Raw genomic sequence first — 27,373 nt, 5'->3', positions numbered from 1 at the left:
TCCCGCTCTGGATGACAGCCAGTCCTGGGGGCTTGCTCTCCTATAGCTGGATCGGTTCCTGCAGTTACTAAGGGGAGGAGAGATATGGGGTGGGGAGGAGCTGTTCGTGCAGTGTCACTCTCATGCACACTCCCTGAAGTCTCTATGAATCACCTAGCGTCTCTGACTCAGATGTTGGTGTGGGCAGAGCCTTGGGTTGTGACCTATGGGGCTAATTACAGCAGGAGAAAATCCTCACCTTGGCTGGGCACAGAGGAAGCTTTACTCACGGTCACTCCCCAGCTCCGATCCTGCTGGGGGAGCAGCAGCTGCTCAGCCTGGGCTCTCAGATCGCAATGGTAGCAGCAGCATCTGAAGCAGGAAGCTCAATCCTAATATCCTGAGGCAGAGAAAGAGACAGAGAGAAACTGAGTAACTTTCCCCCCTTTAGTAACAACTGAAACCTCCTCCCCACAGAGACACATCCTAATCCTATCTGCCCCCATGTTAATTTGGAGTCACTCCCTGTTCTCACTTGCAGTGACTCCGGATTAACATGCACGTAGCTCAGGAAGGAGGAGGCCAGACTCCTTTTAAAGGGATCATTGCAGCAGGGGCATCAAACCTCCTTCCGCCACCCTCACTCCCATATCCTGAGACGGATTCACAGCAATAGTTTTCCACCCGCTCTGCCTGACTGCGCCCCCTTTAACACTGTCTGCCCCTCCCCCACCCCCTGGCTGATTTTCCATCCCCCCGCCTGACCCCCCCTTTACCAGTGTCTGCCCCTCCCCCCCCCCCTGGTTTTTTTTCCATTCCCTCCTGCCTGCCCCCCCATTTCACACTGTCTGCCCCTCCCCCACCCGTGGCTGATTTCTCATCCCCCCCGCCTGATCCCCCCCATTTCACACCATCTGCTCCTCCCCCACTCCTGACTCCGAGACTCTCAGTCCGGAAGGCCCCGCGCGCGCGCTGCTGCTTCCAGGGTCTCTCCGCCAATCAGAGAGCGGGGGGGGGAGGCGCCCTCACGCGCACCGCTAACCGCCTCCGCCCGTCGGTTGGGCCAGCGTCATTTCCGGCCCGAGGTGCGTCAGGGACTACGTCTCCCAGCCTGCCCCGGGCGCCGCCGAACTCTCGGGCCCCGCCCCGCCCCTGCCCCTGCGGACGCGCTGACGCCGGGTCAGACCCGGGAGGCGGGTTCGGCACAGCTGAGCCCCCCCTACGCCGCCCCACGCGCGCGCTCAGCCTTGGCTGGGACTGCGCAGGCGCGCGGAGCTCGGCAGGCGCATGCTCAGTAGCACACGCTGAAGCCGCTGCGCCCTCACTCTGCCCTGCCAGGGGCCAGTCGCGTGCGGGGATGGGCGGAGTCTGGGCAGGGGGCGGACACTAACTGCGCGGGGGTGGGGGGGGGGGTTAAACAGCGGGAGGCGGGGAGAGGGGAGGAGCCAAGTCAGGGGTGGGGGAGGGGAGCTGGGGCTAAGCGGGGGGGGGGGCAGAACCCCGGCAGGGGGAGGGGCTGGGGGGGCTTTTTTATCCCCCCTCCCACAGCGCAGCCCCCGCTGCCCAGGGAGCCCGGCTGGTCACCGGGGGTCACTGCCCCCCCCCATGAGCGTGTCTGTGGGGGGAGTAACCGGGGGGGGCTGCCCCACTTAGCCACCAGGGGCCACTGGGGCAAAGGCTGAGAAGGAGACTAGGGAAAGGGTCGGTAATTGCTCTGTCAGCACCAACCCTTCACTGTCACCTAAACGGAGACGCCCTTTCTTCGACTCCGGCCCCTGGGGCGCAGGGTAGGAAGTGGGGACCCAGCGCAAATGGCTTGAGGCCGATGCAAAGTAACGAACCCGGGGTCCTGGGCTGGGAGTGGGTACGGCGGGTGGGTCTGGGCTCCCCCACATCCGTGGTTCTCAACCGGGGGGGCACAGGCCCCCCTGGGGGTCTTTCAGGGGATTGCCCGAGTTTTACACCCGGCTAGGCAGAAAGCCCTAGCGAAGCCAGTCACACCCCAAAGTGACCCGACACGACTTGTGCGCGCCGTGCTACGGACCGTGCACGGGCATGTCGAAGAAAAACTCAGTTCTCGCTTTTTGTTTGGGTGCAGCAAAATCAAATTCTTTATTATTTCTCCAGTAATTACCATGGAGGGAGAGAGTGCCATAGGACACAGAGTCACCCCAGTCCTGGACAGGTCTCTCAACTGGTAAACAATTACATCAAGCCTTTATACCATTGTTTCAGACAATTTCTAGCAATAATACAGACAGTAAAAAGCAACAAATACATTTTGTTTATACACAAGCTTTCCTGCTATCTCACTAGAAAAACAAGACTGCAAGACTGCATATTGCAAGGTCGTAATAACTTTCACACAATTCACTCTGTCTTACATTATCTTGCTTCCTCACGTCACCAGGGTCACAGTTAACCTAACTCATGCTAACTAACATTCATTAAGATCTCTTCAAAACCTTGTTAATTATTTACTGGCTTCCACAGGCACGTGAGCACACACTAGTGACACCCCGCGCACGGGCACGTGAGCACACACTAGCGACATCCCTGTGCACGGGCACGTGAGCACACTAGAGACACCCCCGCGCACGGGCATGTGAGCACACACTAGCGGCACCCCCGTGCACGGGCACGTGAGCACACACTAGCGATACCCCCGTGCACGGGAACGTGAGCACACACTAGCGGCACCCCTGTGCACGGGCACGTGAGCACACTAGCGACACCCCCGTGCACGGGAACGCGAGCACACAGTAGCGGCACCCCTGCACACGGGCACGTGAGCACACACCAGCGACACCCCCGTGCACGGGCACGTGAGCACACTAGAGACACCCCTGCGCACGGGCACGTGAGCACACACTAGCGACACCCCCGTGCACGGGCACGTGAGCACACACTATGACACCCCCGCGCACGGGCACGTGAGCACACTAGAGACACCCCCGTGCACAGGCACGTGAGCGCACTAGAGACAGACACCCCCGCGCACGGGGGTTATAATGACCCGGGGAGGAGGGGACACTTGGCGCCCCCAGCAGGGTCCCGGCCCCTGGGCACTGCCCGTTCCTGGGGGCGGGGCCCCCCCCGAGGGACATGAGAGTTCGCACGGGAAGGCGCCGGGGGGGCCGGGTCTGAGGGGCGCGCGCCCCGGGGAGTCTCGGGGGGGGGGAGGGGCCGAGGCTCAGGCTGACCCCGGGCTCCTCCCTTACCGGGCTCGAGAGGGCGGAAGGCGTCACACCGCTCGCTTCTCCTCAGAGCGGAAGTGACATTTGGTGGAGACAGGGGCCCTGGGGGCGTTAATCGCAGTGTAGACGCGATGGGAGGGTGTGTTCACACTGCCATGAAACACCCGCACCTGGCCTTGGTCTGCTGCCCCAGGCTTGGGGACAGGGGCCCTGAGGGGGTTAATGGCAGTGTAGACACGATGGGAGGGGTTGTGTTCACACGGCGGTGAAACACCCGCGCCTGGCCTGGGTCTGCTGCCCCGGGCCTGGGGACAGGGGACCTGGGGGGGTTAATGGCAGTGTAGACAGGATGTGAGGGTGTGTTCACACTGCTGTGAAACACCCGCACCTGGCCTGGGTCTGCTGCCCCGGGCTTGGGCCGTGGGGCAATACAGTTGCAGCGCAGGTGTCTCGGATGCTGGGCTCGGGGGCCCCACACGGTGGGGAGGGAGTTGATCCAGTGTAAATGGTAAAAGCGCAGCGGAGTATTTACCCCAAATTTACCCAGAGGAGCAGCCAACCTCACAGTGAGAGGGATGGGTCACCCCTCCCCCCCACCAGGACTGGGGACAGGAGGCTACAGGGGGGCAGCCTTAGCCATTCCCCCCCTTGGCTTATGGGTCTCAGTTTCCTCCTCTGAAACCACTTCACCTCCTGCTCCTACCCCCCCAGGCACTCACACCCTCCCCCACTCACCTAGATAAAGACCCCTTGGCCCCTCTCATTCCCTCCCCTTGGGACATCTTCACCCCCCCCACCCTGCTCATCCAAAATTATCTCATCTCCCCTCCCCCCACTTGCATCCCTCCTGCCCCTGAGTGGGCCCTAAACGAACCTGACACCACATCACCCCAGCTGGGCCTCGCCCAACTCCCCCTCCCAGCACCACCAGGAGCCCCAATCCCTCTGCTCACCCCCCCATAAACCCATCCCTACATAGCCCCGCTGCCTCAGTCCCCCCAGCCCCCACCCCCCCCAAACCACCCACCCTCGGTGCCCCGCGGCAGCCCCCACCCATTGCCATGCGCCCAGCTGAGGCCGCTGGGGGTTCCACTCCATCCCTACACCCCAACCCCAACCGCCAAGATGGTAACTTAGTTGTTTTCCCCCTTGTGCTGGGTTTAGGGAAGTAAGGTCACACGTCAGTCTGCTGCCCTCCTGCGATAGGAAGGGAGCCAGAGGGACGAGACCGCGAGAATTGTTGATGCCAGGCAAAAGCCGTCCATCTGGGAGCAGAGCAGCCGCTATTGTCAGTGAGATAAGTGTCTGCTTTGGTGAGGACTCTGCTCACGGCTCACCTGGCTCCAGGTAGGGAGGCCCCATTGGCTGGGTGTGTAAGAAAAGGTTCCTGACCAGCTGTGGTTACGAGGGAGACAATGTGCCCGGTTTCAGGGGCTGCTCATTTCTCTGGCCAGGAGCAGTGCGTCCTCCGCAGCGGAAGGTTGAATCTAGTAGGACGACTTACCTTCCTCCGCTGTTTTTCCTTTCTCCCTCCCTCCTTTTCTCTCTCTCCTGTGGTGTGTGGGCCAAGTCCCTCACTCGCCTCTCCCAGTGTCACTCCTGCAGTGTGAGGGAAACGCTTTGTGCACGACAGCAAATGGCCACATGGTGCCACTGTCCCTTGATGAGGGAAATGGCTGGTGCATTACCTGGATTGGCCACCAGGTTTCATTCTTGCTCCACGTGGGAAATGCTTAGTGACCCCAGGTGGCTACTCGAGGTAGCGCACCCAGCATCTCCTTCAGCGCCCGCTACCAGGACCCATTCAACATCCTCCAACCTGCTCCCACATCCCCAGGCTTGCCAACAATCTGCCCACCCCCCTCGACCTGCCCCTTTTACCTGGATTTTCCCTTGCTCCTCCTGATCCATCTCAGGGCACCCCAGCATCCTCCATGACACCCCATCCCTACACCCCAACCCTAGTTGGCTCCAACCTATTTCTCCATGGCTGGGCCCCACTTTCCCAGCACTGCACGCCCTCACACCATCCAGAGCCTGCCAGGTTCCCCTCTCCGATTCCTGTTCCCCCTCGAGCCTGCCGGGTTCCCCTTCCCAGCCCCAATGGGGTCCTCCAAGCCCCTTCACTTTGCCCTTACCCTGGGGCTTCTGAATCCCACATTCCCACACCTTGGGAACCCGACACTCCTCTACATCACAGTGCAGCCCCCACCCCATATATCTCAGAGTTTCATAGACGTTAAGGTCAGAAAGGACCATTATGATTGTCTAGTCTGACCTCCTGCACAGAATCTCACCCATCCACTCCTGTAACAAACCCCTAACCTATGGCTGAGCTACTGAAGTCCTCAAATCGTGGTTTAAAAACCTCAAGGTGCAGAAAATCCACCACCAAGTGGCCCGTGTCCCACTCCGCAGAGGAAGCCTATCACCTAGTGGTCGCAGCGGGAAAATTAAACTGAAACGCTCTGAAAGGGATGAACTAAGAGGGATTTAGTAACTGGGCAGGATAAAGGATAGACAGGGCGGTAAATGCAAAATAGAACAAAACAGCTCAGTGGTTTACAGAGCACAAGCAGCCCTGAAGCTTAGACCCAACTATGAATAAAGTTTCAGTGTTACTCTGTTGCTGTAAATGGCTCTAGACTGCATGAAGTCAGCTCATGTTTCCTCTCTCTCTTGTTCAAGGGAATTAGGATCAGGAGCTCGAGGACCACGTCACCAGGGATCAGGACCGCTTGGTGGGATGGAACAGGTAAACGGTTGATGTTTTCCTCTCGATGATTACGTGACCAAATACAGGCTGCTTCCTCGGCAGCCAGCATACCCTGCAAGTCCCTTGTATACATCTCCTGGTGCCAGACAGATAACCTCCTGGTCATGTGACCTTTTCTCACCCTTTTTCTTCAAACCTTCCCGCCTCTGCCTTGTTACCAGGCAAGATAGTTCAAGCATGGGTGGTGGGTGAACCCCTGGCTTGTGGAGGCCCCACCCCTTCTGCCCAAGCCCCGCCCCTTCTCACAGTGCACCCCTGTACCCTTTTCCCCACGATCCACCCCCCTGCTTAGTGCCTGGCCCCCACTATGACATCTCAATACAGAGCTGGGGCAAAAGGGGACCTGCAGCTGTCTCCCCTCCAGCACGGTACAGGTGGTTCAGAGTGAAGGGAAAGGGGAGTAACCTGCCCCCTCTTCCCACATGTTTAGTAGTTTGTGATGTAAAAATCCTGCTGTGACAGTACACATGGAGAAACAGATCTTTTTACACCTTATTACTGAGATTCAGTGCCCACAACCTTTCCATGACTTTTATTAAAATAACCATGACAAAAACCTTAGCTTAACAATGATGGGTCAACTTGCCATCCTCTCCCCCAACACTGTAGCAAACATGACCCTACCCCCTCCCTAGGGTGCTACTGACACTAAAACAACCTCAAAAAACCTACTTATAAATTACTATTGGTTGGCACCATTGTCACCCGCACTTCTATGCAGCTGCTGGCCAAACCCTCCCCCCAAAATATAAACCCCAACCTCACCCCCTACCCAGAACCCAACTTGAACCCTCACCCTATAACCTGGTCCCCAACCCTAAACCAAAACCGTAGCCCAATCCTCACCCCCACCCTAATCTCTAGCTCTGAACCCAGCCTCTCTAAGCCTGACACCACTTAAGCCGGAGCCAGTTCCCCACTCCCACCCTGTGCAACAACAGCGCAAACGCCCCAGGAATCCTGCTTCTTAGGACCACTGGTTTTGAAATGAACCTTTTCTTCCTTTGCATTCCAAAAACCTTAATTGGCGTTGGATGGGTTATTTAGTGGGTTTACACAATGTAACTGTTTGCTATTACACTGTAACAGAATACAGATCAGTGAAAACAATGCAAACAACATTCCACTCGTTTTCAGGACCCTTAAACACCCAATACACTTCTACATTTAACAATCGCTTTGATATATACTAATACACACATCAATTGGCCTGAATACACTCAGACTTAAGTTGCTCTGCCAGCATCACACCTTGTACAAACATTACTGCAATACCGTGTAGGGCAGTGTGACCCCCGGGGGTCTGTGAGCTGGTTTCAGGTGGTCTGCAGGGCCCCACAGCTGAAGCCCAAAGCCCCCGTGTCTCCCACAGGACAGAAACCTGAAGCCCCAATGCTCCCCACTCCACAGGGCAGAAGTCCCGAGCCTCCACGACCCAGCAGCTGTAGCCCAGAGCTGCCCTCCACCCAGCAAGCCAGCAGGTTAGTCCTATAGGCTACATGACTCAGAATCAGGACAGGAGATTCTCCCATTGCATTCGCCTCTGAGCCATTCAAACCTCCTTCACTCCTTAGTTTGGAGTCTTATTATTTACAAAAGTTCTAGTATTGTCGTATTGGGGGGGGGGGGGAAACGAACCAGACAACCTCCCCATCGGCAAACAATCCCATCTCAATAGGAAAAGTCCTACAACAGGCTTGGCCAACAGCTGGAATCTAGGATTTAAATTCCAAATGAACTCACTGTATTTGAGATCCATTCAAATTCCCCATCGAGGTCTGTGACACTTTCATCTCAGGCCCTAAATGACTGTTTTAGGAGCAAAGAAAACAAATTGTGCTCCACAAACAGAGGGCTGAGAACCCTGAATCATAGGACACATTCAGTGGTGGAATTGTAGGAAGTGGAGTCATTCTACATGGCTCAAAAAGAGGAAACACCCCTGGGGTAATTCAGAAAGTGGGAATCCCTCCGACTCACCACTTCTTCTGGTGTGCGAGGTTGGGAAAAAAAAAACAAAAAAAACTCCCTACTCCCTCCCCCCCCCCAGACACAGTCACCAGGCAATGCTCTGGAACTACTCCATATGAAGCCAGTCAGGACTCTGGGGGAGCTTGTCTCCTCTCTCTGAGCACACAGTCACCAGGGCAAGAAGCTTACACAACTTTGACCTTCCTGGGTTTGACCGCAAAGCATTCAGCATTCCCTTCCACACCGTGCGCTTCCCGCAGTGAGTCCACCTGGACAGGGCTCCCGGGGAAGCCAGAGGCCCCTGCATCCCAGCTCCGCAGTCAGCAGTGACTCTCAGCCAGCCGGAAAAACAAGGTTTATTATTTGACAGGAACACAGCGCAGGACAGAACTTGTTAGCACAGAAATCAGTGACTTTCGGCCAAGTCCATCTTGGGGAGTCATGGGCCAGATGCCCTGGACTCCCGCTCTTCCAGCCCCCCAAGCAGACTGCCAGCTTCCAGCAAATGGGGGTTCGTTGCCCGGTGTGCGTCACACTAATTAACACACCAGGGTGGAGAAACAAACCAACTTTACTTGAGCTCAAAAAAAGGTGCCAGGGAGAAAAAAAAAGCATTCTCAAATCCTGCACACCCGCGCGCAGGCGGGGTCCCAGCATTTATACCTTACGCTGTTTGTGTAAGCCTTTTGTTCGGTTTTCCCCCTCACCCCTCCCTTCCCAACAGCAGTTACTTTAAGCATTACATTCTAGCGTGTTAGAAAAGTTCTCATCCGCATGTTTATCTCTTGGCCTTGTCAGCTCAGGCACATGAAGCCTTCTCCCCCTTTCCTCCCCCCCTTGTCACTACTTTTGCTAGTTTAAGCAGGACTGCAGCTGTCTGCTAGAAAAGCTGGCTCTCACAGATTCTGCTTTTAGGCTGTTAACACATCTTAGGCTGGTTAAAGGTCACAGCATGGAAGAACTTTGGTTTACTTAGGCCTAGGGACACCAACATTACTTTACATTTGCCATTTTGTTGCCCAATCACATAGTTTTGAGAGATCAGATTTGGGCAAAGAGTCATCTGGTTGCAACCCATTGCTGGGTCGCAGGTTACAAAGGCACCGTGTGTTGGGTTCAGTCACAGACTGAAGGGAAGGGAAGGTCTTTCATGGATTGAGAACTGGTTAAAAGACGGAACAAAGGGTAGGAATTAATGGTAAATTCTCAGAATGGAGAGGGGTAACTAGTGGTGTTCCCCAAGGGTCAGTCCTAGGACCAATCCTATTCAAATTATTCATAAATGATCTGGAGAAAGGGGTAAACAGTGAGGTGGCAACGTTTGCAGATGATACTAAACTGCTCAAGATAGTTAAGACCAAAGCAGACTGTGAGGAACTTCAAAAAGATCTCACAAAACTACGTGATTGGGCAACAAAATGGCAAATGAAATTTAATGTGGTTAAATGTAAAGTAATGCACATTGGAAAAAATAACCCCAACTATACATACAATATGATGGGGGCTAATTTAGCTAGAACTAATCAGGAAAGAGTTCTTGGAGTCATCGTGGATAGTTCTCTGAAGGAGTCCACGTAGTGTGCAGTGGCAGTCAAAAAAGCAAAGACAATGTTAGGAATCATTAAAAAAGGACAGAAAATAAGACAGAATATCTTATTGCCCTTATATACATCCATTGTATACCCACATCTTGAATACTGCATACAGATGTGGTCTCCTCATCTCAAAAAAGATATACTGGCATTAGAAAAGGTTAAGAGAAGAGCAACTAAAATGATTAGGGGTTTGGAACTGGTCCCACGTGAGGAGAGATTAAAGGGACTAGGACTTTTCAATTTGGAAAAGAGGAGACTAAGGGGGGATATGATAGAAGTATATTAAATCATGAGTGGTGTGGAGAAAACGAATAACAAAAAGTTATTTTCTTGTTCCCATAATATAAGAATCAGGGGCCACCAAATGAAATGAATGGGCAGCAGGTTTAAAACAAATAAAAGGAAGTTCTTCACACAGCGCACAGTCAACTTGTGGAACTCCTTACCTGAGGAGGTTGTGAAGGCTAGGACTACAACAGGGTTTAAAAGAGAACTGGATAAATTCATGGAGGTTAAGTTAATTAATGGCTATTAGCCAGGATGGGTAAAGAATGGTGTCCCTAGCCTCTGTTTGCCAGAAGGATGTGATGGATGGCAGGAGAGAGATCACTTGATCGTTACCTGTTAGGTTCACTCCCTCTGGGGCACCTGGCATTGGCCACTGTCGGTAGACAGATACTGGGCTAGATGGACCTTTGGTCTGACCCTGTACGGCCGTTCTTATGTTCTTATGAGAAAAATGGTACAAAACCCAACTGCTATTCAGCAGAACCCAATGCAATGTGGGAACAATTGGGAATAAGCCAATCTGTCCCTAGTAGGGGAACCTGATGACCAACAATCACTTGGCAGTGGGAGGAAAAGTATAAACATGATGCCCCAAATTTGGTTAGACCAGGAAAAGTGATGGAGGTTGTGTCCAGTGGTGAGGAGATTTGCTATGTTACCCTGGACACTATATGGGCTATTTTCTTTCTTGAAAAAAATAGTTGTGTTTTTTATATCAGAATTGCTAACTCAATCTAGCTAACTCCATGCAAAACCCTAGTGGAGCCAAAGCCCAGGTAGATTTAACCTCCATGTACCTAGTAAAGGTCACTCCTGGTTCCCCCACTTGGGACTGAGGGACATTCCTGTTGGAGGGACACAAACTTCCATGACACAGGAGTTGATGAAAAACACCATGGGCTTCTCTGGTGATAAATAAGAGAAGAGCTGTGATGGAAGAATTTCATAAGGTTTCTCTCCTGTGTGGCTCCTCTGATGGAGAATAAGGTGTGAGCTCCGAGCAAAGGTTTTCCCGCCCTCACAGCATTCCTAGGGTTTCTCTCCTGTGTGGATTCCCTGATGGCGAATAAGGTGGAATCTCTCAGCGAAGGTTTTCCTGCACTCAGGATTCATAGGGGCGCTAGCCTTTGTGGATTCTCTGATGACGAGTAAGGTTTGAGCGCACACTGAAAGTTTTCCCGCACTCACAGCATTTATAAGGTTTCTCTCCTGTGTGGATCCTCAGATGGCGAATGAGGTATGAGCGCCAAGCGAAGGTTTTCCCGCACTCACAGCATTTATAGGGTTTCTCTCCTGTGTGGATCCTCTGATGTACAGTAAGGCCTGATCTGTGAGTGAAGGTTTTCCCACAGTCACAGCACTTATAGGATTTCTCTCCAGTGTGGATCTGCTCGTGGTGAATAAGGGTTGAGCGCTCAGTGAAGGTTTTCCGGCACTCACCGCATTTATAGGGTTTCTCCCCTGTGTGGATCTGCTCGTGGCGAATGAGGTATGAGCGCCAAGCGAAGGTTTTCCCGCACTCAGAGCATTTATAGGGTTTCTCCCCTGTGTGGATCCTCTGATGTACAATAAGGCCTGATCCCCGAGCGAATGTTTTCCCACAGTCACAGCACTTATAGGATTTCTCTCCAGTGTGGATCTGCTCGTGGTGAATAAGGATTGAGCGCTCAGTGAAGGTTTTCCGGCACTCACCGCATTTATAGGGTTTCTCCCCTGTGTGGATCTGCTCGTGGCGAATGAGGTATGAGCGCCAAGCGAAGGTTTTCCCGCACTCAGAGCATTTATAGGGTTTCTCCCCTGTGTGGATCCTCTGATGTACAATAAGGCCTGATCTCCGAGCGAATGTTTTCCCACACTCACAGCATTTATGGGGTTTCTCCCCTGTGTGACTCCTCTGATGGTGAATAAGGGCTGAGCTCCGAGTGAAGGTTTTCCCGCACTCACAGCATTTATAGGGTTTCTCCCTGTGTGGATCCGCTGATGGTGAATAAGGGTTGAGCGCTCAGTGAAGGTTTTTCCGCACTCACAGCATTTATAGGGTTTCTCCCCTGTGTGACTCCTCTGATGGCGAATAAGGTGTGAGCGCTGAGTGAAGGTTTTCCCGCACTCACAAGCATTTGTAGGGTTTCTCCCCTGTGTGACTCCTCTGATGGCGAATAAGGTTTGATCGCTCAGTGAAAGTTTTCCCACAGTCACAGCATTTATGGGGTTTCTCCCCTGTGTGACTCCTCTGATGGTGAATAAGGTTTGAGTGCTGAGTGAAGGTTTTTCCGCACTCACTGCATTTATAGGATTTATCCCCTGTGTGGATCCTCTGATGGCTAATGAAGTATAAGCGCCGAGCGAAGGTTTTTCTGCACTCACAGCATTTATAGGGTTTCGTTCCTGTGTGGACGCTCTGATGTATAACAAGGCTTGAGTTCTGAGCAAAGGTTTTCCCGCACTCACGGCATTCATAAGGTTTCTCCCCTGTGTGGATCCTCTGATGGCCAATGAGGTGTGAGCGCCAAGCGAAGGTTTTCCCACACTCACAGCATTCATAAGGTTTCTCCCCTGTGTGCATCCTCTGATGGCGAATGAGGTATGAGCGCCAAGCGAAGGTTTTCCCGCACTCACAGCATTTATAAGGTTTCTCTCCTGTGTGGATCCTCTGATGTACAGTAAGGCCTGATCTCTGACCGAATGTTTTCCCACAGTCACAGCATTTATAGGGTTTCTCCCCTGTGTGACTCCTCTGATGGCGAATAAGGACTGAGCTCCAAGTGAAGGTTTTCCACACTCACAGCATTTATGGGGTTTCTCCCCTGTGTGACTCCTCTGATGGTAGATAAGGGCTGAGCTCCGAGTAAAGGTTTTCCCGCACTCACTGCATTTATAGGGTTTCTCCCTGTGTGGATCCTCTGACGGTGTGAGCGCCTCCTGAACTTTATCCCACCCTCAAAGCCCCGTGTTCTCTCTCTCTTCCGTCAGGATTCTCTGCTGGGCTGTGGTTTCCTTCAGCCCTCTGTGAGTTCCCTGATAATTAACCAGATATTCCAACTTTCTGCGCTGGCTGGTTTCCCTGACGCTTCTCTGGCCTGTGCTGCCACTGAGAGCCTTTTCCCTGCTCAGAACTCCTGGACACACTCCCTTTGCTTCTTTGCAATAACGCCCCATGCGCTTCCACTTTATCATCTTACTGCTGAGGAGTCTGCTCCATGGTCTCTCTCACTATCCCTTCACCTGATGGGACAGAGAAAGAAAAACCTCAGAAACCAGAAGACAAAAGGGGGGAACAAACCAAGAGAATAGCTGGAGATGGAGAAAAACCAGGGACTGAATTTCCCCAAATTCTTCCCCAAAGGGGCGAGAGGAGGGGATCAATTCTGCATCCAGTTCACATCCAAACATTCCCCAGAGAAAAGGGAGTCTGGGGAGGGAACTAGTGCCAGGAGTTAGGATGGGTAGGAAGCCATGAACAGTATCTGCCCTAAAGATATGACACCTGCTGGGGGATCATCCTGAACCCAGAGACCTCACAAGGTCTTTGCTGGGAATCCCAGCTGTTTCCTTCAAACACTGAGAAGGTTTAATGATCCCTCACCCATGCAACTGCCTCTCAGGATCTCTCTTTCCTCTGAGCCCTGGAGATCTGGGGCCCACGGCTCTTCCCCTCGTTCCAGGCTGGGAGATGACATCAGGTTTGGAAACTGGGGAACCCTGCTCAGGAGGAAAGAAGACCAGTGAGATCAGGTAACACGCAAAAGAAGAAGTTACTCAACTTGTGCATCAATGATGGTTCTTTGAGATGTGTCTCCCTATGGGTGCTCTACTGTAGGGGATGGCACATTAAAAAACAGCTGTGTAGACTGGTGGCTTTCCACACTACTGTGCCCCTGTCAGGAGTCTGATTTGTCTTGCGTACCTCCGAGTTACACCTCATTTAAAAAATGACTTGCTTACAAAATCAGACATAAAAATACAAAAGGTTCTCCGCACACTGTGAATTGCTGACTTGCTCATTTTTACCATATAACTGTAAAATACATAATTGGAATATAAAATTGTACTTACATTTCAGTGTATAGTATATAGATCAGCATAAGCAAGTCACTGTATGAAATTTTACTTTGTATGGAGTTGGCTAGTAATTTTTCCATAGCAACTCTGGAAGACCTCTGCGTAACCCAGGGGTACACCTACCGCTGGTGTAGACACTGCAGCTCAGGCTTAAGAGACTGAGCTCCAGACCAATCTGCAACCGCTCTCTCTCTGTCGCCTTGTCTTTTTGCCCTGGATAGCAGCAAACTTAAGCCCAGTCTGTTTGTACCCTAGTTCCTGTGTCCAAAAGGGCAGGGCAGTTGTGTTCCCCTTGTTCTGCTTCCCTCAAACCCCAGTCATTAAACATTAACCTCCAGTCTTTGAGACTTCCATTGTTCAGTGTGCTTCATACATATGTGGACAGTCCTTGATAGTGTTTCCATGTAAATGGAGACAGGCCTATGTTACTTTAACAGGAATTACATCCCCATCCCAGAAGAGGAATTCACTCATTCCCACCCAGTGACTAACAAAGCACATTGAGAGGGAAGCTGACCCAGGCATACTAAATAAAGCCCCCATTCTCCAGAGGGAGACAAGGTCAAAGTGAAGGGCTAGGATCATGAATCATAAAATCACAGAAAACACGGGGTAAAAGGACCTCCAGATGTCAGCTAGTCCATCCTCCAGCCCTGAGGCAGGACCAAGTATACACAGACCATCTGTCTAACCTCTTCTTAAAAACCTCCAGCGACCAGCATCCCACAACCTCTCTTGGGAACGTATTCCTGTACTTATCTGTAACTCACAGTTGGAAAGTTTTTCCTAAGACCCAGCCTAAACATCCAATGCTGCACAACAAGCCACTTACTACTTCTCCCCACCTTAACCCTAACCAGGCGAGGAGAAGGGAAGACCAGATTTCAAGAAGACGACCACGGTCAGTGGTGTCAGACAGCTGACAGGTCGAGGAGGAGGATGGAATGCTGGTTCTGAGCTTTGCCTAGGGACAGGTCATTAGAGACTTCAGCAAAAGCAGCCTCAGCCCTAACTCTAAGTGCTACAATCTCTGACTCCCTGACTCCTTCCCTTCCTCCCCCCCACCAGATCCTCCTGTGATGGGTTGGGTCACAGAGTCGCCCTTGGGACTGTCACCTGAGATGCTGGAACTGCCTCTGAGCCCATAGCTCTGTCAGTTAGCGATGTGAAAAATCTAATCCCTACCTGACATAAACTGCAGCAAAAGCTGTAGTGTCGACACAGTTACAGTGGCAAAAAAGTCCATTAAACAGAAAATCAAGGAAATTAAACGCCCATAAAGTACATGAAGCAGAGTTAAGGTTGCCTAGTGCTGCCATCGGGCCCTTCCAGCACATGGATGGTGGTGAAAAATAAAACCTCTGAAAACCAGGGAATGAAGAATTAAACTACACACCACCCCTGCAATGCAAGCTTAACTCTCCCCTTACCCCCTAGCCCTGGAGCTGGCAAATGTCACTGGGAGGGTGGTGCAAAGGTTAACAAACTATCCAAGGAAGGGGCCAATTTTTCCATCTCTTGAAGGCTTCAAGTCAGGACAGGATGCCTTTCTGGAAGATGTTTTCATCAAACACAAGGTATTCAGTGCACTGCAATGGTAACTGGACGAAACTCCATGGCCTGTATTACACAGGAGGTCAGACTAGATGATCTAATAGTCTCCCCTGGCCTTAAAATTTATTGATCGACAGAAGGAAGGGACTAAGAACATGCCACTGTGTGTTTTATGTTCCTCAGAGCTGAACAGCAGCATTTATCCACAGGCACTCCAGCAGCATGCATCTTGCCCTGTACCTTTACATGAACGGTGGAGGGACTAACTGAAGCAGCCTGGCAGACCTGTGACACGGAGAGAGGTGCACGTGAAACTGGAAGGAGCAGGGATTCCTCATTTCAGTGCTGACTGGCAGAGACGGCGTCAATAAAGGCGCACAAGGGTGTGTTCGTGCCACAAGGGATTGTCAGCAGGCTGGTGCCATACATGCTAGGGATCTCCGGGGCTCAGGGAGGAGTAAGCGAAGGCAACGACTCAGAAGGAATCCTCATTGGAAGGGTAAAGAGGTGGTGACATTATGAAAGTCTGAGATGGATTGTGTGCAGTAGGCTCAGTGTCTGAGCGCTGGCCAGGGCAGGCAGCTTCTGTTCCCTACATCGGATCTATCCCCAAGTTTTGCCTTAGCAAAGAGACGGTGTCAGCGTTTGCGCTGTCCTGCGTCTGTGCTCTGCTCCCAAAGTGTTCTGTAGCGGGGAGGGCCGAGCGCTGGTCTATGGGTCACTGGCCTGTCGGGGTGTCGCTGAAACAGGGCAAAAAAACCTGAGGGTGCCTTGTGAACCTTCACTCTTCATTTCCCCTTCTAAGAACCGAGGGGACGGGAATCCTTACCCAGCGAGGTCACGTTCTCGTAGTTCTCCTGCATGACGTCTCTGTAGAGGGCTCTCTGAGCGGGGTCCAGCAGAGCCCACTCTTCCCTGGTGAAATACACAGCCACCTCCTCGAAGGTCACCGGCCCCTGAAAGAGCAAGAGCCCCCCACTCTGCACCTGCTGCCCAGTGACAACCCCACCGGTCACAGGGGAGAGGGGCAATCACATGGAAGCTCTGGGAGGCAGGCAGGATCCCACCCCCTCCCCATCAGAGCAGCCAGGAGGCATCAGGGGGAGGGGAGAAAAAGAGAGAGATCCCCTCGCCCCTTCTAGCAGACAGAGATGGGAGGGGTCTTCACATTCAACACTCACCTACCTGCCAGAAGCTGATACAGGAGATGGAGCCCCCAGCAGGGCCCAGGGACAGGCCCCCTGGCAGGAATCCCAACACCCTCCCCACTGCCAGCACTTGGATGGGCTGTGATGGGGTGTCTTCCCTGGGCCTCACTGGGGGTTGTCCTCTGGCTAGTAGGTTCAGACTCCAGTACTGGAGGCTGGTACGTTTCCCCAGCCCAGTTTGGGGGGGGGGGTGTTTTCCTCTTGACAAATTAGGGAATTTCCACCCACAAATCCCATGGGTCTGTTGCTAGAATCTAGGCCCCAACGTAAACTAATCCCAGCAGGTTTGTCACATCCTCTCTCTCTCTCCACCCAGGGTATTTCCTGCCCCCCTCCCAGCTCCTGACCACCCCAAGAAGCCACCCAGCTCCCATGTCTTTACTGCCCTTCTCCCGTCAACAGGGGCCCACCAGCAACTCCCCGATAATCCCTACCTGAGCTGGCTCCACGGCAGCCATTTCCCTTCCCTGCTCCCTGGAAGGGTGGGACGTGACGCTGCAGCCTGTCAGGGCAAGAAGGGGACGTGTCAGAAACAGGACAGTAACATCACATCTCAATTCCCCCCGGCTCTTTCCCCGCTGACGGATGTTCTCGACTCTGTCCTGCAAATAACAGAAATATTCAGAACACACTTAGTCATTGGGGGGGGGGGGGGAGGGGGGGCCTTAGCTACCCAGACACCTGTTAGAAAAGGAATTAAACAAACACAAAGCGGCCAGTAAGTTCTTGGAATGTGTTGGGGACACCTGTTTGCTTCAGAAGATGGACGTAGTAACCAGGGGGACGGGCATTGTAGGGTTGACTCGGACTAACAGGCAGGGGTTTGTTAGGAAACAGAAGGTGGAAAGTAGGGTTACCATACTTGAACTTTCAAAAAATGAGGGACACTCCATGGGGGGGGGAGCCCACCCCCTATCCACTCCCTCCCACTTCCCTCCCCCTGACTGCCTCCCCCAGAACCCCCAACCCATCCAACCCCCGCTGCTCCTTGTCCCCTGATCATTCCCGGGACTCCTGCCCCTAACCATCCCCCGGAACCCCACCCTCTATCTCAGCCTCCCTTCTCCTTGTCCCCGACTGCCTCCTCCTGAGACCCCCCCCATCCTAACTGTTCCCCTAGGACTCCATCCCCTACCTGTTCCCTGACTGCCCCGCCCCCTATCCACACCCCCACACCCTGACAGACCCCCGGGACTCCCACGCCTATCCAATCACTCCCTGTCCCCTGACTGCCCCCCCGAACCTCCGACCCATCTAACCCCCCATCTCCCTCTACCCTGAGGCTGCAGAGGAGGGGGAGGAGCCAGGGAAAAGGGGAGGGGCTCTGGCTGCCGGAGGCCGCGATGCGAGAGGCTCAATCCGGCTCGGCCTCTCTGTCAGCTGCGCCACACTCTGCATGGGGAGGGAAATCCCAGACCTTTTTTGAGAGTTTTTACAAATTCCCCCCTGGACTTTATAACCCAAAAAGCCGGACATGTCCGAGAGAATGCGGACGTATGGTAACCCTAGTGGAAAGCAATATGGGCAAAATCGTTCATGAAATGATGATTTCGTGATTCTAAGAGAAGGAAGGCGTTAGAGCAGGAAAATAAGGACAACGGACTTCAAAAAGGCAGACGTCAATGAACTCTGAAAACTGGTATATGAATGCGACATTTCCCTCAATATTCTTTACGGAAGTGAATATGTGATAACAGAGACGTACTTTGTGCAAGATGGGTCTCGTCAGATATCATTGGAAAAGTTATAATTTACTGACATGCATCCGACGAAGTGGGTATTCACCCACGAAAGCTCATGCTCCAATACGTCTGTTAGTCTATAAGGTGCCACAGGACTCTGCTGAATTTACTGACTGTGATTATCCAATTAGTATGCACATGTCATTTCTGTATCTGAAGCTGGGAATATTGACTATGTATTTGTATTTCAACTATGCTACTTTGGGTGACCCCCACTGCTAACATTTCAGATACAACAATGGATAAGCCAGACAGGGCGGATGGGCCATCAGCGAAGACAATGGACTGTGAAAAGGCTCCATACTGCCAATGACTCCTGGACCCTGTGATACTACAGAGTCAGGTGGTCTCATCACCGGACACTCAACATTACCTGGGATTTCTTGTAACTTTCCACTGGAAGGGAAGGGGGACCAAGTTTGGGAAACAAAGGATTCCCAGCTTATGTAAATCCTATTGAAGGGTAGGAAGGCAAATGAGATTCCTCTTCTCCATGGCCTGTCTGCCCAAGAAGAAAGACTGCTAAAGCCCCCTGAAGAGAAGGCCGGGGGGGGGGGGCGCGACAGGGAGTCCAGATTGAGACAGGGGTCCAGTCTGAAAAGAAATATAACTGGAACTCTGAACCAGAGACACTTTGCAACCTGCCTGAAATAAGATTTAGAGTAAGAAATTACATTGTCAAGTATCAGAGGATCCTGTGGCACCTTATAGACTAACAGACGTTTTGCAGCATGAGCTTTCGTGGGTGAATACCCACTTCTTCGGATGCAAGAAGTGGGGATTCACCCACGAAAGCTCATGCTGCAAAACGTCTGTTAGTCTATAAGGTGCCACAGGATTCTTTGCTGCTTCTACAGAACCAGACTAACACGGCTACCCCTCTGATAAGTATCAGAGGGGTAGCCGTGTTAGTCTGGATCTGTAAAAAAGAGTCCTGTCGCACCTAATAGACCAACAGATGTATTGGAGCATAAGCTTTCGAGGGTGAACGTAGTGGAAATTTCCAGAGGCAGGTATAAATATGCAGGCAAGAATCAGGCTAGAGATAACGAGGTTAGTTCAATCAGGGAGGATGAGGCCCTCTTCTAGCAGTTGAGGTGTGAACACCAAGGGAGGAGAAACTGCTTTTGTAGCTGGCTAGCCATTCACAGTCTTTGTTTAATCCTGAGCTGATGGAGTCAAATTTGCAAATGAACTGAAGCTCAGCAGTTTCTCTTTGAAGTCTGAAGAAGACCAAAGGAGACAAGGAACCCCAAGGAGAAGAATTCACCTCCAAGACCCAGCCTAAGATAACAGCTGCCAGGACTCTCTGTGTGAGGCTCTTTCAGTGGCTAAAGATCCTCCCAACCCGCAGGAAGGTGCACCCTGAGCCCTAGGAATTGGGTAAGGGTGTGTGTGTCCCTACAGCATGAAAGAGTCAGAGAAATGTTTGTGGGTAACACATTTGGTGGAGAGAATGCAGGCAGCCTAAGGTCATTTGGACCGAATTGATCCAGCCAAACACAATAATAGCAGAGTACTTGTGGCATTGTGTTTAAAGGGCAACCACCTGCTTGGCAGAATGTTCACCCTGAAGCAACAGGAGGGAATGGAAACCAGGCAAAGGGACCAGGAGGGGTGGGTATTAGCTGAGGAGGTAGCAGAAAGGGGTCCATGCCCATGGGGACAAGATTTGTTCCCGGGGAGAGATGCCCTGGATTCTGCTTATAAGGGGTTTGAAGCATTCTGTAAGTGCATGAAACCAAAACCAAAGCAGCAGCAGCCTGGGCATTGTGGAAAACAGTCACCAATCTCTCCAGCCTGGTAGCACTCCAGGAAAGGCAACTGGAGGATTACAAATTTGATTTGGCTGTAGTCAAGCACACTCTGGCTCAGTATAAGGCATCTGAATGGGCCAGTGCAGCCTCTGTATTACAGAATGCAACCACTCTGCAAGCAAAAAACGGGAGAGTGTGAGCAGCTAAAGCTGACAGTGGAAAGCCTGAACAGTGAGCTCTCTGAGTTGCAGATGAATCTGGGAGATGCACAGGCAGCTGTCAGAGCAGTGTTACAGGAAAATAAGGATCGGGCCCAGACAGGCAGTGATCACACCGCCTGCAGGCAGCGAAGAGAGAATCTGGAAAGCATGTTGGGGGCCCAGAGGGGCATTGTGGCAGCGATACAGGGGAGTGTGAGCATGGGCACTAGGGACACAGACACTTGGAAGAGGACTAGTTGGAAGGATCCTGGATGCCCGTACCCCCCAGATGTTCTTCCTGAGGGGCCCTATGCCCCTGCACACAGGGAAGTGCAGGATTTGAAATTAAAGACCCAGGAGCTCAATCCTGTGGCTCCAGTGATCACAAGGGTGGTAACTAGTGAGGAACCTAACCCAGATGATGCACAACAGCAAAGGCAAACCAGGAAAACCGTTACCGAGGTTTCTGATTTTACCCCAGATCAGGTCCAGGCATCTGCTCAGCTCCTGGGACCCCTAGAGAAGGACACATGTCTGGACTGGATGGTGAAGGTGTTCTCCCAGACTGGGTGGAGGCTGGCAGATTATGAGGTTCTGGCCCAGGCCTGTACTAATGCCTCTGATTGGGCAGTACTTGTATGTGATTAAGGAGGAGATTTTGGCCATGGCCTCTGGGGTTGTGCCAGTGGTTCGAGGAACTGCCCCTGATACAGTGGCTTTTAAGACTGCATTGCTCGATGGTTTAAATTCAACAATGAAAGTGATTCTAGGACCCATAGATCCAGGTACGGGATACCCAGAGTTAAAGCAGGATATTTTTCGAGCAGCGACAGTTTTTCGAAACACACACGGACAGGCAGGAAAAGGAAATAAGGACAGGAGACTAGAGCCTGTACAGGCAGTAACTTTTGCCAACAACAACAAACAGCTCAGTGCTGGGCGCTGGATTAATTGCCCTCTGTGACATTATTGATATAAATGGGGACCATATAGAACATGGGTTGCAACCAAGGTCCTGTAGTGGCACCAAATCTTAGGTAAAAGGGGGTCATATAGGGTGTCTAAGACCAGGTTCTGGGTTGCTGGTTATGATTATGCTGTCTGTATGTCTGTGTATCATTTTGTAGTTGAAGTTATAAGTATTGGCTCTGTACTGTCTGTATTTTGTATTATGCTCTGCTTCTGGGAAATATCCCAGACAAGCTGGTGTTAGCCCTGCCTAGTTGGCTTGATGGCCCATTAAGGACCATCAGCTATACAATTGACCCATGGAGAGAAGGCAGACACGCCTTGTGACTCAGCAAAGTATGCAGAGACTTGTCCATGTGACTGCAGACTCCATTTTGCTGTAATGTTCCACAGTGAGGACAAAGAGATTCTTACACCTGGAAAAGTCTATATAAGGCTGATGCATCATCTCCATTTTGTCTTCAATCCTGCTTCATACCTCTGAAGGGACTTTGCTACAAGCTGAAGCTCTGCACAAAGGACTGATGACCCATCCCAGCGGGGGATGTACTCCAGAGACTTAATTTGAACCTGCAGTTTACTCCATCACTGCTGCAAGCCTGAACTAAGAACTTTGCCATTACTGTATGTAATCGATTCCATTTAACCAATTCTACCTCTCATCTCTACCTTTTTCCCTTTGTAAATAAACCTTTAGATTTTAGATTCTAAAGGATTGGCAACAGCGTGATTTATGGGTAAGATCTGATGTGTATATTGACCTGGGTCTGGGGCTTGGTCCTTTGGGATCGAGAGAACCTTTTTCTTTTACTGGGGTGTTGGTTTTCATAACCATTTATCCCCAGGACGAGTGCATTGGTGGTGATACTGGGAGACTGGAGTGTCTAAGGAAATTGCTTGAGTGACTTGTGGTTAGCCAGTGGGGTGAGACCAAAGTACTTTTTGTCTGGCTGGTTTGGTTTGCCTTAGAGGTGGAAAAACCCCAGCCTAGGGCTGTGACTGCCCTGTTTAAGCAATTGGTCCTAATTTGGCACTCTCAGTTGGGTCCCGCCAGAACCGCATTGTCACACCCACTCAAGGTTAATTCCAGCCCTAAAGGACTGTAACTCCTCACTTAACGTTGTAGTTATGTTCTTGACAAATGCAACTGCCAGTGAAACAATGTTAAACAAATCCAATTTTCCCATAAGATTTAATGTAAATGCAGGAGGTTAGGTCCCAAGGAAAATTTTTGGGGGCAGACAAAAGGCATATACAGTACTGTACTGTGGTTGGGAAGTGCCCCGGCTTACCCCACACAGGCACAGCCCGCTACAGGTAAGGAGGCTAGGAAGCACCTTTTACAGCAGCAGCAGCTTCCCCGGAGAAGAACAGATGCGGATTTGCCAGGAATTGCTCCAGGCCCGCCTCTTCCTGTCCCTGCTCCACCTCAGGTCCACCTCTTCCCACCTCCTCTCCGGAGCACAGGCCGGACTAGAGTCCCTTGGGCAATGCTCCCTTGTAAAGTCGCTGCTCTTCCACAGAATCTTACAAGCAGTGGACAGAGCAGGCAGCCAAACAATGTTATAAGGGAGCATTGCACAACTTTAAACGAGCATGTTCCCTAAATGAGCAGTGACGTAACTTTGAAACAACGTTAAGCGGGAGGACGTTAAGTGAGGAGTCACTGTACTATGAGTCTATGCTGGGGAAATGTTTGGTCACTTGGTTACAGCACTGACCAGCCCCTCCCACTAGCCCGAAACCACCGAGACATTTTGAAAAACTCCCAGTAACAAAGTCTGGGACCCAAATGGGAGAGAAGAGCAGAACAAAAAGTGTGACATTGGGGCATTTCCCCTGACACCGTCCCCAGACCAGCACACTCCCATCGCAGGGGGAACAGGGAGAGTCAGGAACTGGCTTTCCCTCCCCCTGCACCTCACCTTGATCATAGCAAAGTGAATCTGCCCAGGGATGCGACAATAAGTGTGTGGGGGCCGGTCAGAAAATAGGGGAATCTCTCTCCCCAATTATTTCTCTCACTGCCCTTTTCAGTCTCTGTCTCTTTTTTCTTCTTGTGTCTCCCGTCCCCTGTTTCTCCCGCTCTGGATGACAGCCAGTCCTGGGGGCTTGCTCTCCTATAGCTGGATCGGTTCCTGCAGTTACTAAGGGGAGGAGAGATATGGGGTGGGGAGGAGCTGTTCGTGCAGTGTCACTCTCATGCCCACTCCCTGAGGTCTCTATGAATCACCTAGCGTCTCTGACTCAGATGTTGGTGTGGGCAGAGCCTTGGGTTGTGACCTATGGGGCTAATTACAGCAGGAGAAAATCCTCACCTTGGCTGGGCACAGAGGAAGCTTTACTCACGGTCACTCCGCAGCTCCGATCCTGCTGGGGGAGCAGCAGCTGCTCAACCTGGGCTCTCAGATCGCAATGGTGGCAGGCGCAGCAGCGTCTGAAGCAGGAAGCTCAATCCTAATATCCTGAGGCAGAGAAAGAGACAGAGAGAAACTGAGTAACTTTCCCCCCTTTAGTAACAACTGAAACCTCCTCCCCACAGAGACACATCCTAATCCTATCTGCCCCCATGTTAATTTGGAGTCACTCCCTGTTCTCACTTGCAGTGACTCCGGATTAACATGCGTCTCTGCGAGACCTGAAACGTAGCTCAGGAAGGAGGAGGCCAGACTCCTTTTAAAGGGATCATTGCAGCAGGGGCATCAAACCTCCTTCCGCCACCCTCACTCCCATATCCTGAGACGGATTCACAGCAACAGTTTTCCACCCGCTCTGCCTGACTGCGCCCCCTTTAACACTGTCTGCCCCTCCCCCACCCCCTGGCTGATTTTCCATTCCCTCCTGCCTGCCCCCCCCCATTTCACACTGTCTGCCCCTCCCCCACCCCCTGGCTGATTTCTCATCCCCCCCGCCTGATCCCCCGTATTTCACACCCTCTGCCCCTCCCCCACCCTTGGCTGATTTTCCATCCTCCCCGCCTGCCCCCCCATATCACACCCTCTGCCCCTCCCCCACCCCCGCCTGACCCCCCCATTTCACACCGTCTGCCCCTCCCCCACTCCTGACTCCGAGACTCTCAGTCCGGAAGGCCCCGCGCGCGCGCTGCTGCTTCCAGCGTCTCTCCGCCAATCAGAGAGCGGGGGGGGGGCGCCCTCACGCGCACCGCTAACCGCCTCCGCTCGTCGGTTGGGCAAACGTCATTTCCGGCCCGAGGTGCGTCAGGGACTACGTCTCCCAGCATGCTCCGGGCGCCGCTGAACTCTCGGGCCCCGCCCCCGCCCCTGTCCCTGCGGACGCGCTGACGCCGGGTCAGACCCGGGAGGCGGGTTCGGCACAGCTGAGCCCCCCCACGCCGCCCCACGCGCGCGCTCAGCCTTGGCTGGGACTGCGCAGGCGCGCGGAGCACGGCAGGCGCATGCTCAGTAGCACACGCTGAAGCCGCTGCGCCCTCACTTTGCCCTGCCAGGGGCCAGTCGCGTGCGGGGATGGGCGGAGTCTGGGCAGGGGGCGGACACTGACCGAGCGCGGGGGGGGGGGGGGGTTAAACAGCGGGAGGCGGGGAGAGGGGAGGAGCCAAGTCAGGGGTGGGGGAGGGGAGCTGGGGCTAAGCGGGGGGGGGGGGCAGAACCCCGGCAGGGGGAGGGGCTGGGGGGGCTTTTTTATCCCCCCTCCCACAGCGCAGCCCCCGCTGCCCAGGGAGCCCGGCTGGTCACCAGGGGCCACTGCCCCCCCCGTGAGTGTGTGTGTGGGGGGGAGTAACCGGGAGGGGCTGCCCCACTTAGCCACCAGGGGTCACTGCCCCCCCTCCATGACTGTGTGTGTGGGGGGGAGTAACCGGGGGGGGCTGCCCCACTTAGCCACCAGGGGTCACTGCCCCCCCCCCGTGAGTGTGTGTGTGGGGGGGAGTAACCGGGGGGGGGGGCTGCCCCACTTAGCCACTGGGGTCACTGCCCCCCCCGTGAGTGAGTGTGTGGGGGGAGTAACCGGGGGGCTGCCCCACTTAGCCACCAGGGGTCACTGCCCCCCCATGAGTGTGTGGGGTAACCAGGGGGGCTACCCCACTTAGCCACCGGGGGTCACTGCCCCCTCAGCGAGTCTGTGGGGGGGAGTAACCGGGGGGGGCTGGCCCACTTAGCCACCGGGGGTCACTGCCCCCTCAGCGAGTCTGTGGGGGGGAGTAACCGGGGGGGGCTGGCCCACTTAGCCACTGGGGTCACTGCCCCCCCGTGAGTGTGTGGGGGGGAGTAACGGGGGGGGCTGCCCCACTTAGCCACTGGGGTCACTGCCCCCCCCGTGAGTGTGTGGGGGGGGGAGTAACAGGGGGGGCTGCCCCACTTAGCCACCAGGGGTCACTGCCCCCCCATGAGCATGTCCGGGGGAAATAACCGGGGGGGGTTGCCCCACTTAGCCACCAGGGGTCACTGGGGCAAAGGCTGAGAAGGAGACTAGGGAAAGGGTCGCTCATGGCTCTGTCAGGACCGACCCTTCACTGTCACCTAAACGGAGACGCCCTTTCTTTGACTCCGGCCCCTGGGGCGCAGGGTAGGAAGTGGGGACCCAGAGCAAATGGCTTGAGGCCGATGCAAAGAGTGGGTACGGCGGGTGGGTCTGGGCTCCCCCACATCCGTGGTTCTCAACCAGGGGGGCACAGGCCCCCCTGGGGGTCTTTCAGGGGATTGCCCGAGTTTTACACCCGGCTAGGCAGAAAGCCCTAGCGAAGCCAGTCACACCCCAAAGTGACCCGACACAACTTGTGCGTGCCGTGCTACGGACCGTGCACGGGCACGTGAGCGCACTAGTGACACCCCGCGCACTGGCACGTGAGCACACACGAGCAACACCCCCGTGCACGGGCACATGAGCACACTAGAGACACCCCCACGCACGGGCACGTGAGCACACACTAGTGACACCCCCGTGCACGGGCACGTGAGCACACACTAGCGACACCCCCACGCACGGGCACGTGAGCACACACTATGACACCCCCGTGCACGGGCACGTGAGCACACTAGAGACACCCCCGCGCACGGGGGTTATAATGACCCGGGGAGGAGGGGACACTTGGCGCCCCCAGCAGGGTCCCGGCCCCTGGGCACTGCCCGTTCCTGGGGGCGGGGCCCCCCCCTGAGGGACATGAGAGTTCGCACGGGAAGGCGCCGGGGGGGGCGGGTCTGAGGGGCGCGCGCCCCGGGGAGTCTCGGGGGGGGGGAGGGGCCGAGGCTCAGGCTGACCCCGGGCTCCTCCCTTACCCGGGCTCAAGAGGGCGGAAGGCGTCACACCGCTCGCTTCTCCTCAGAGCGGAAGTGACGTTTGGTGGAGACAGGGGCCCTGGGGGCGTTAATCGCAGTGTAGACGCGATGGGAGGGTGTGTTCACACTGCCATGAAACACCCGCACCTGGCCTTGGTCTGCTGCCCCAGGCTTGGGGACAGGGGCCCTGGGGGGGTTAATGGCAGTGTAGACGTGATGGGAGGGGTTGTGTTCACAAGGCGGTGAAACACCCGCACCTGGCCTGGGTCTGCTGCCCCGGGCCTGGGGACAGGGGACCTGGGGGGGTTAATGGCAGTGTAGACAGGATGTGAGGGTGTGTTCACACTGCTGTGAAACACCCGCACCTGGCCTGGGTCTGCTGCCCCGGGCTTGGGCCGTGGGGCAATACAGTTGCAGCGCAGGTGTCTCGGATGCTGGGCTCGGGGGCCCCACACGGTGGGGAGGGAGTTGATCCAGTGTAAATGGTAAAAGCGCAGTGGAGTATTTACCCCAAATTTACCCAGAGGAGCAGCCAACCTCACAGTGAGAGGGATGGGTCACCCCTCCCCCCCACCAGGACTGGGGACAGGAGGCTACAGGGGGGCAGCCTTAGCCATTCCCCCCTTGGCTTATGGGTCTCAGTTTCCTCCTCTGAAACCACTTCACCTCCTGCTCCTACCCCCCAGGCACTCACACCCTCCCCCACTCACCTAGATAAAGACCCCCTGGCCCCTCTCATTCCCTCCCCTTGGGACATCTTCACCCCCCCACCCTGCTCATCCAAAATTATCTCATCTCCCCTCCCCCCACTTGCATCCCTCCTGCC

General features: G+C 53.8%; 1 protein-coding gene and 1 long non-coding RNA gene across 3 annotated transcripts in view; both read right to left on the bottom strand.

The window, feature by feature from the left end:
* The window catches only part of LOC123356707, a 54,486-nt gene that overhangs the window by 7,045 nt on the left and 20,068 nt on the right, over window positions 1-27,373 (bottom strand). The window lies entirely within an intron of this gene.
* Window positions 10,131-27,373, bottom strand: part of LOC123356636 (zinc finger protein 850-like) — a 32,078-nt gene continuing 14,835 nt past the window's right edge. Inside the window, exon 5 of one of the 2 annotated variants that reach the window (XM_044999999.1) lies at window positions 10,131-11,671. In XM_044999999.1, the coding sequence (XP_044855934.1) occupies window positions 10,927-11,671 (745 nt within the window). In that variant the 3' untranslated portion in view covers window positions 10,131-10,926. The remainder of the gene's footprint in view (window positions 11,672-27,373) is intronic. The other variant, XM_045000000.1, reaches the window with a different exon arrangement.

This window comes from Mauremys mutica, chromosome 26 (genome assembly GCF_020497125.1).
Source record: "Mauremys mutica isolate MM-2020 ecotype Southern chromosome 26, ASM2049712v1, whole genome shotgun sequence".
NCBI classification, from domain to species: domain Eukaryota; kingdom Metazoa; phylum Chordata; order Testudines; family Geoemydidae; genus Mauremys; species Mauremys mutica.
This window is presented reverse-complemented; position numbering and strand designations above follow the sequence as displayed.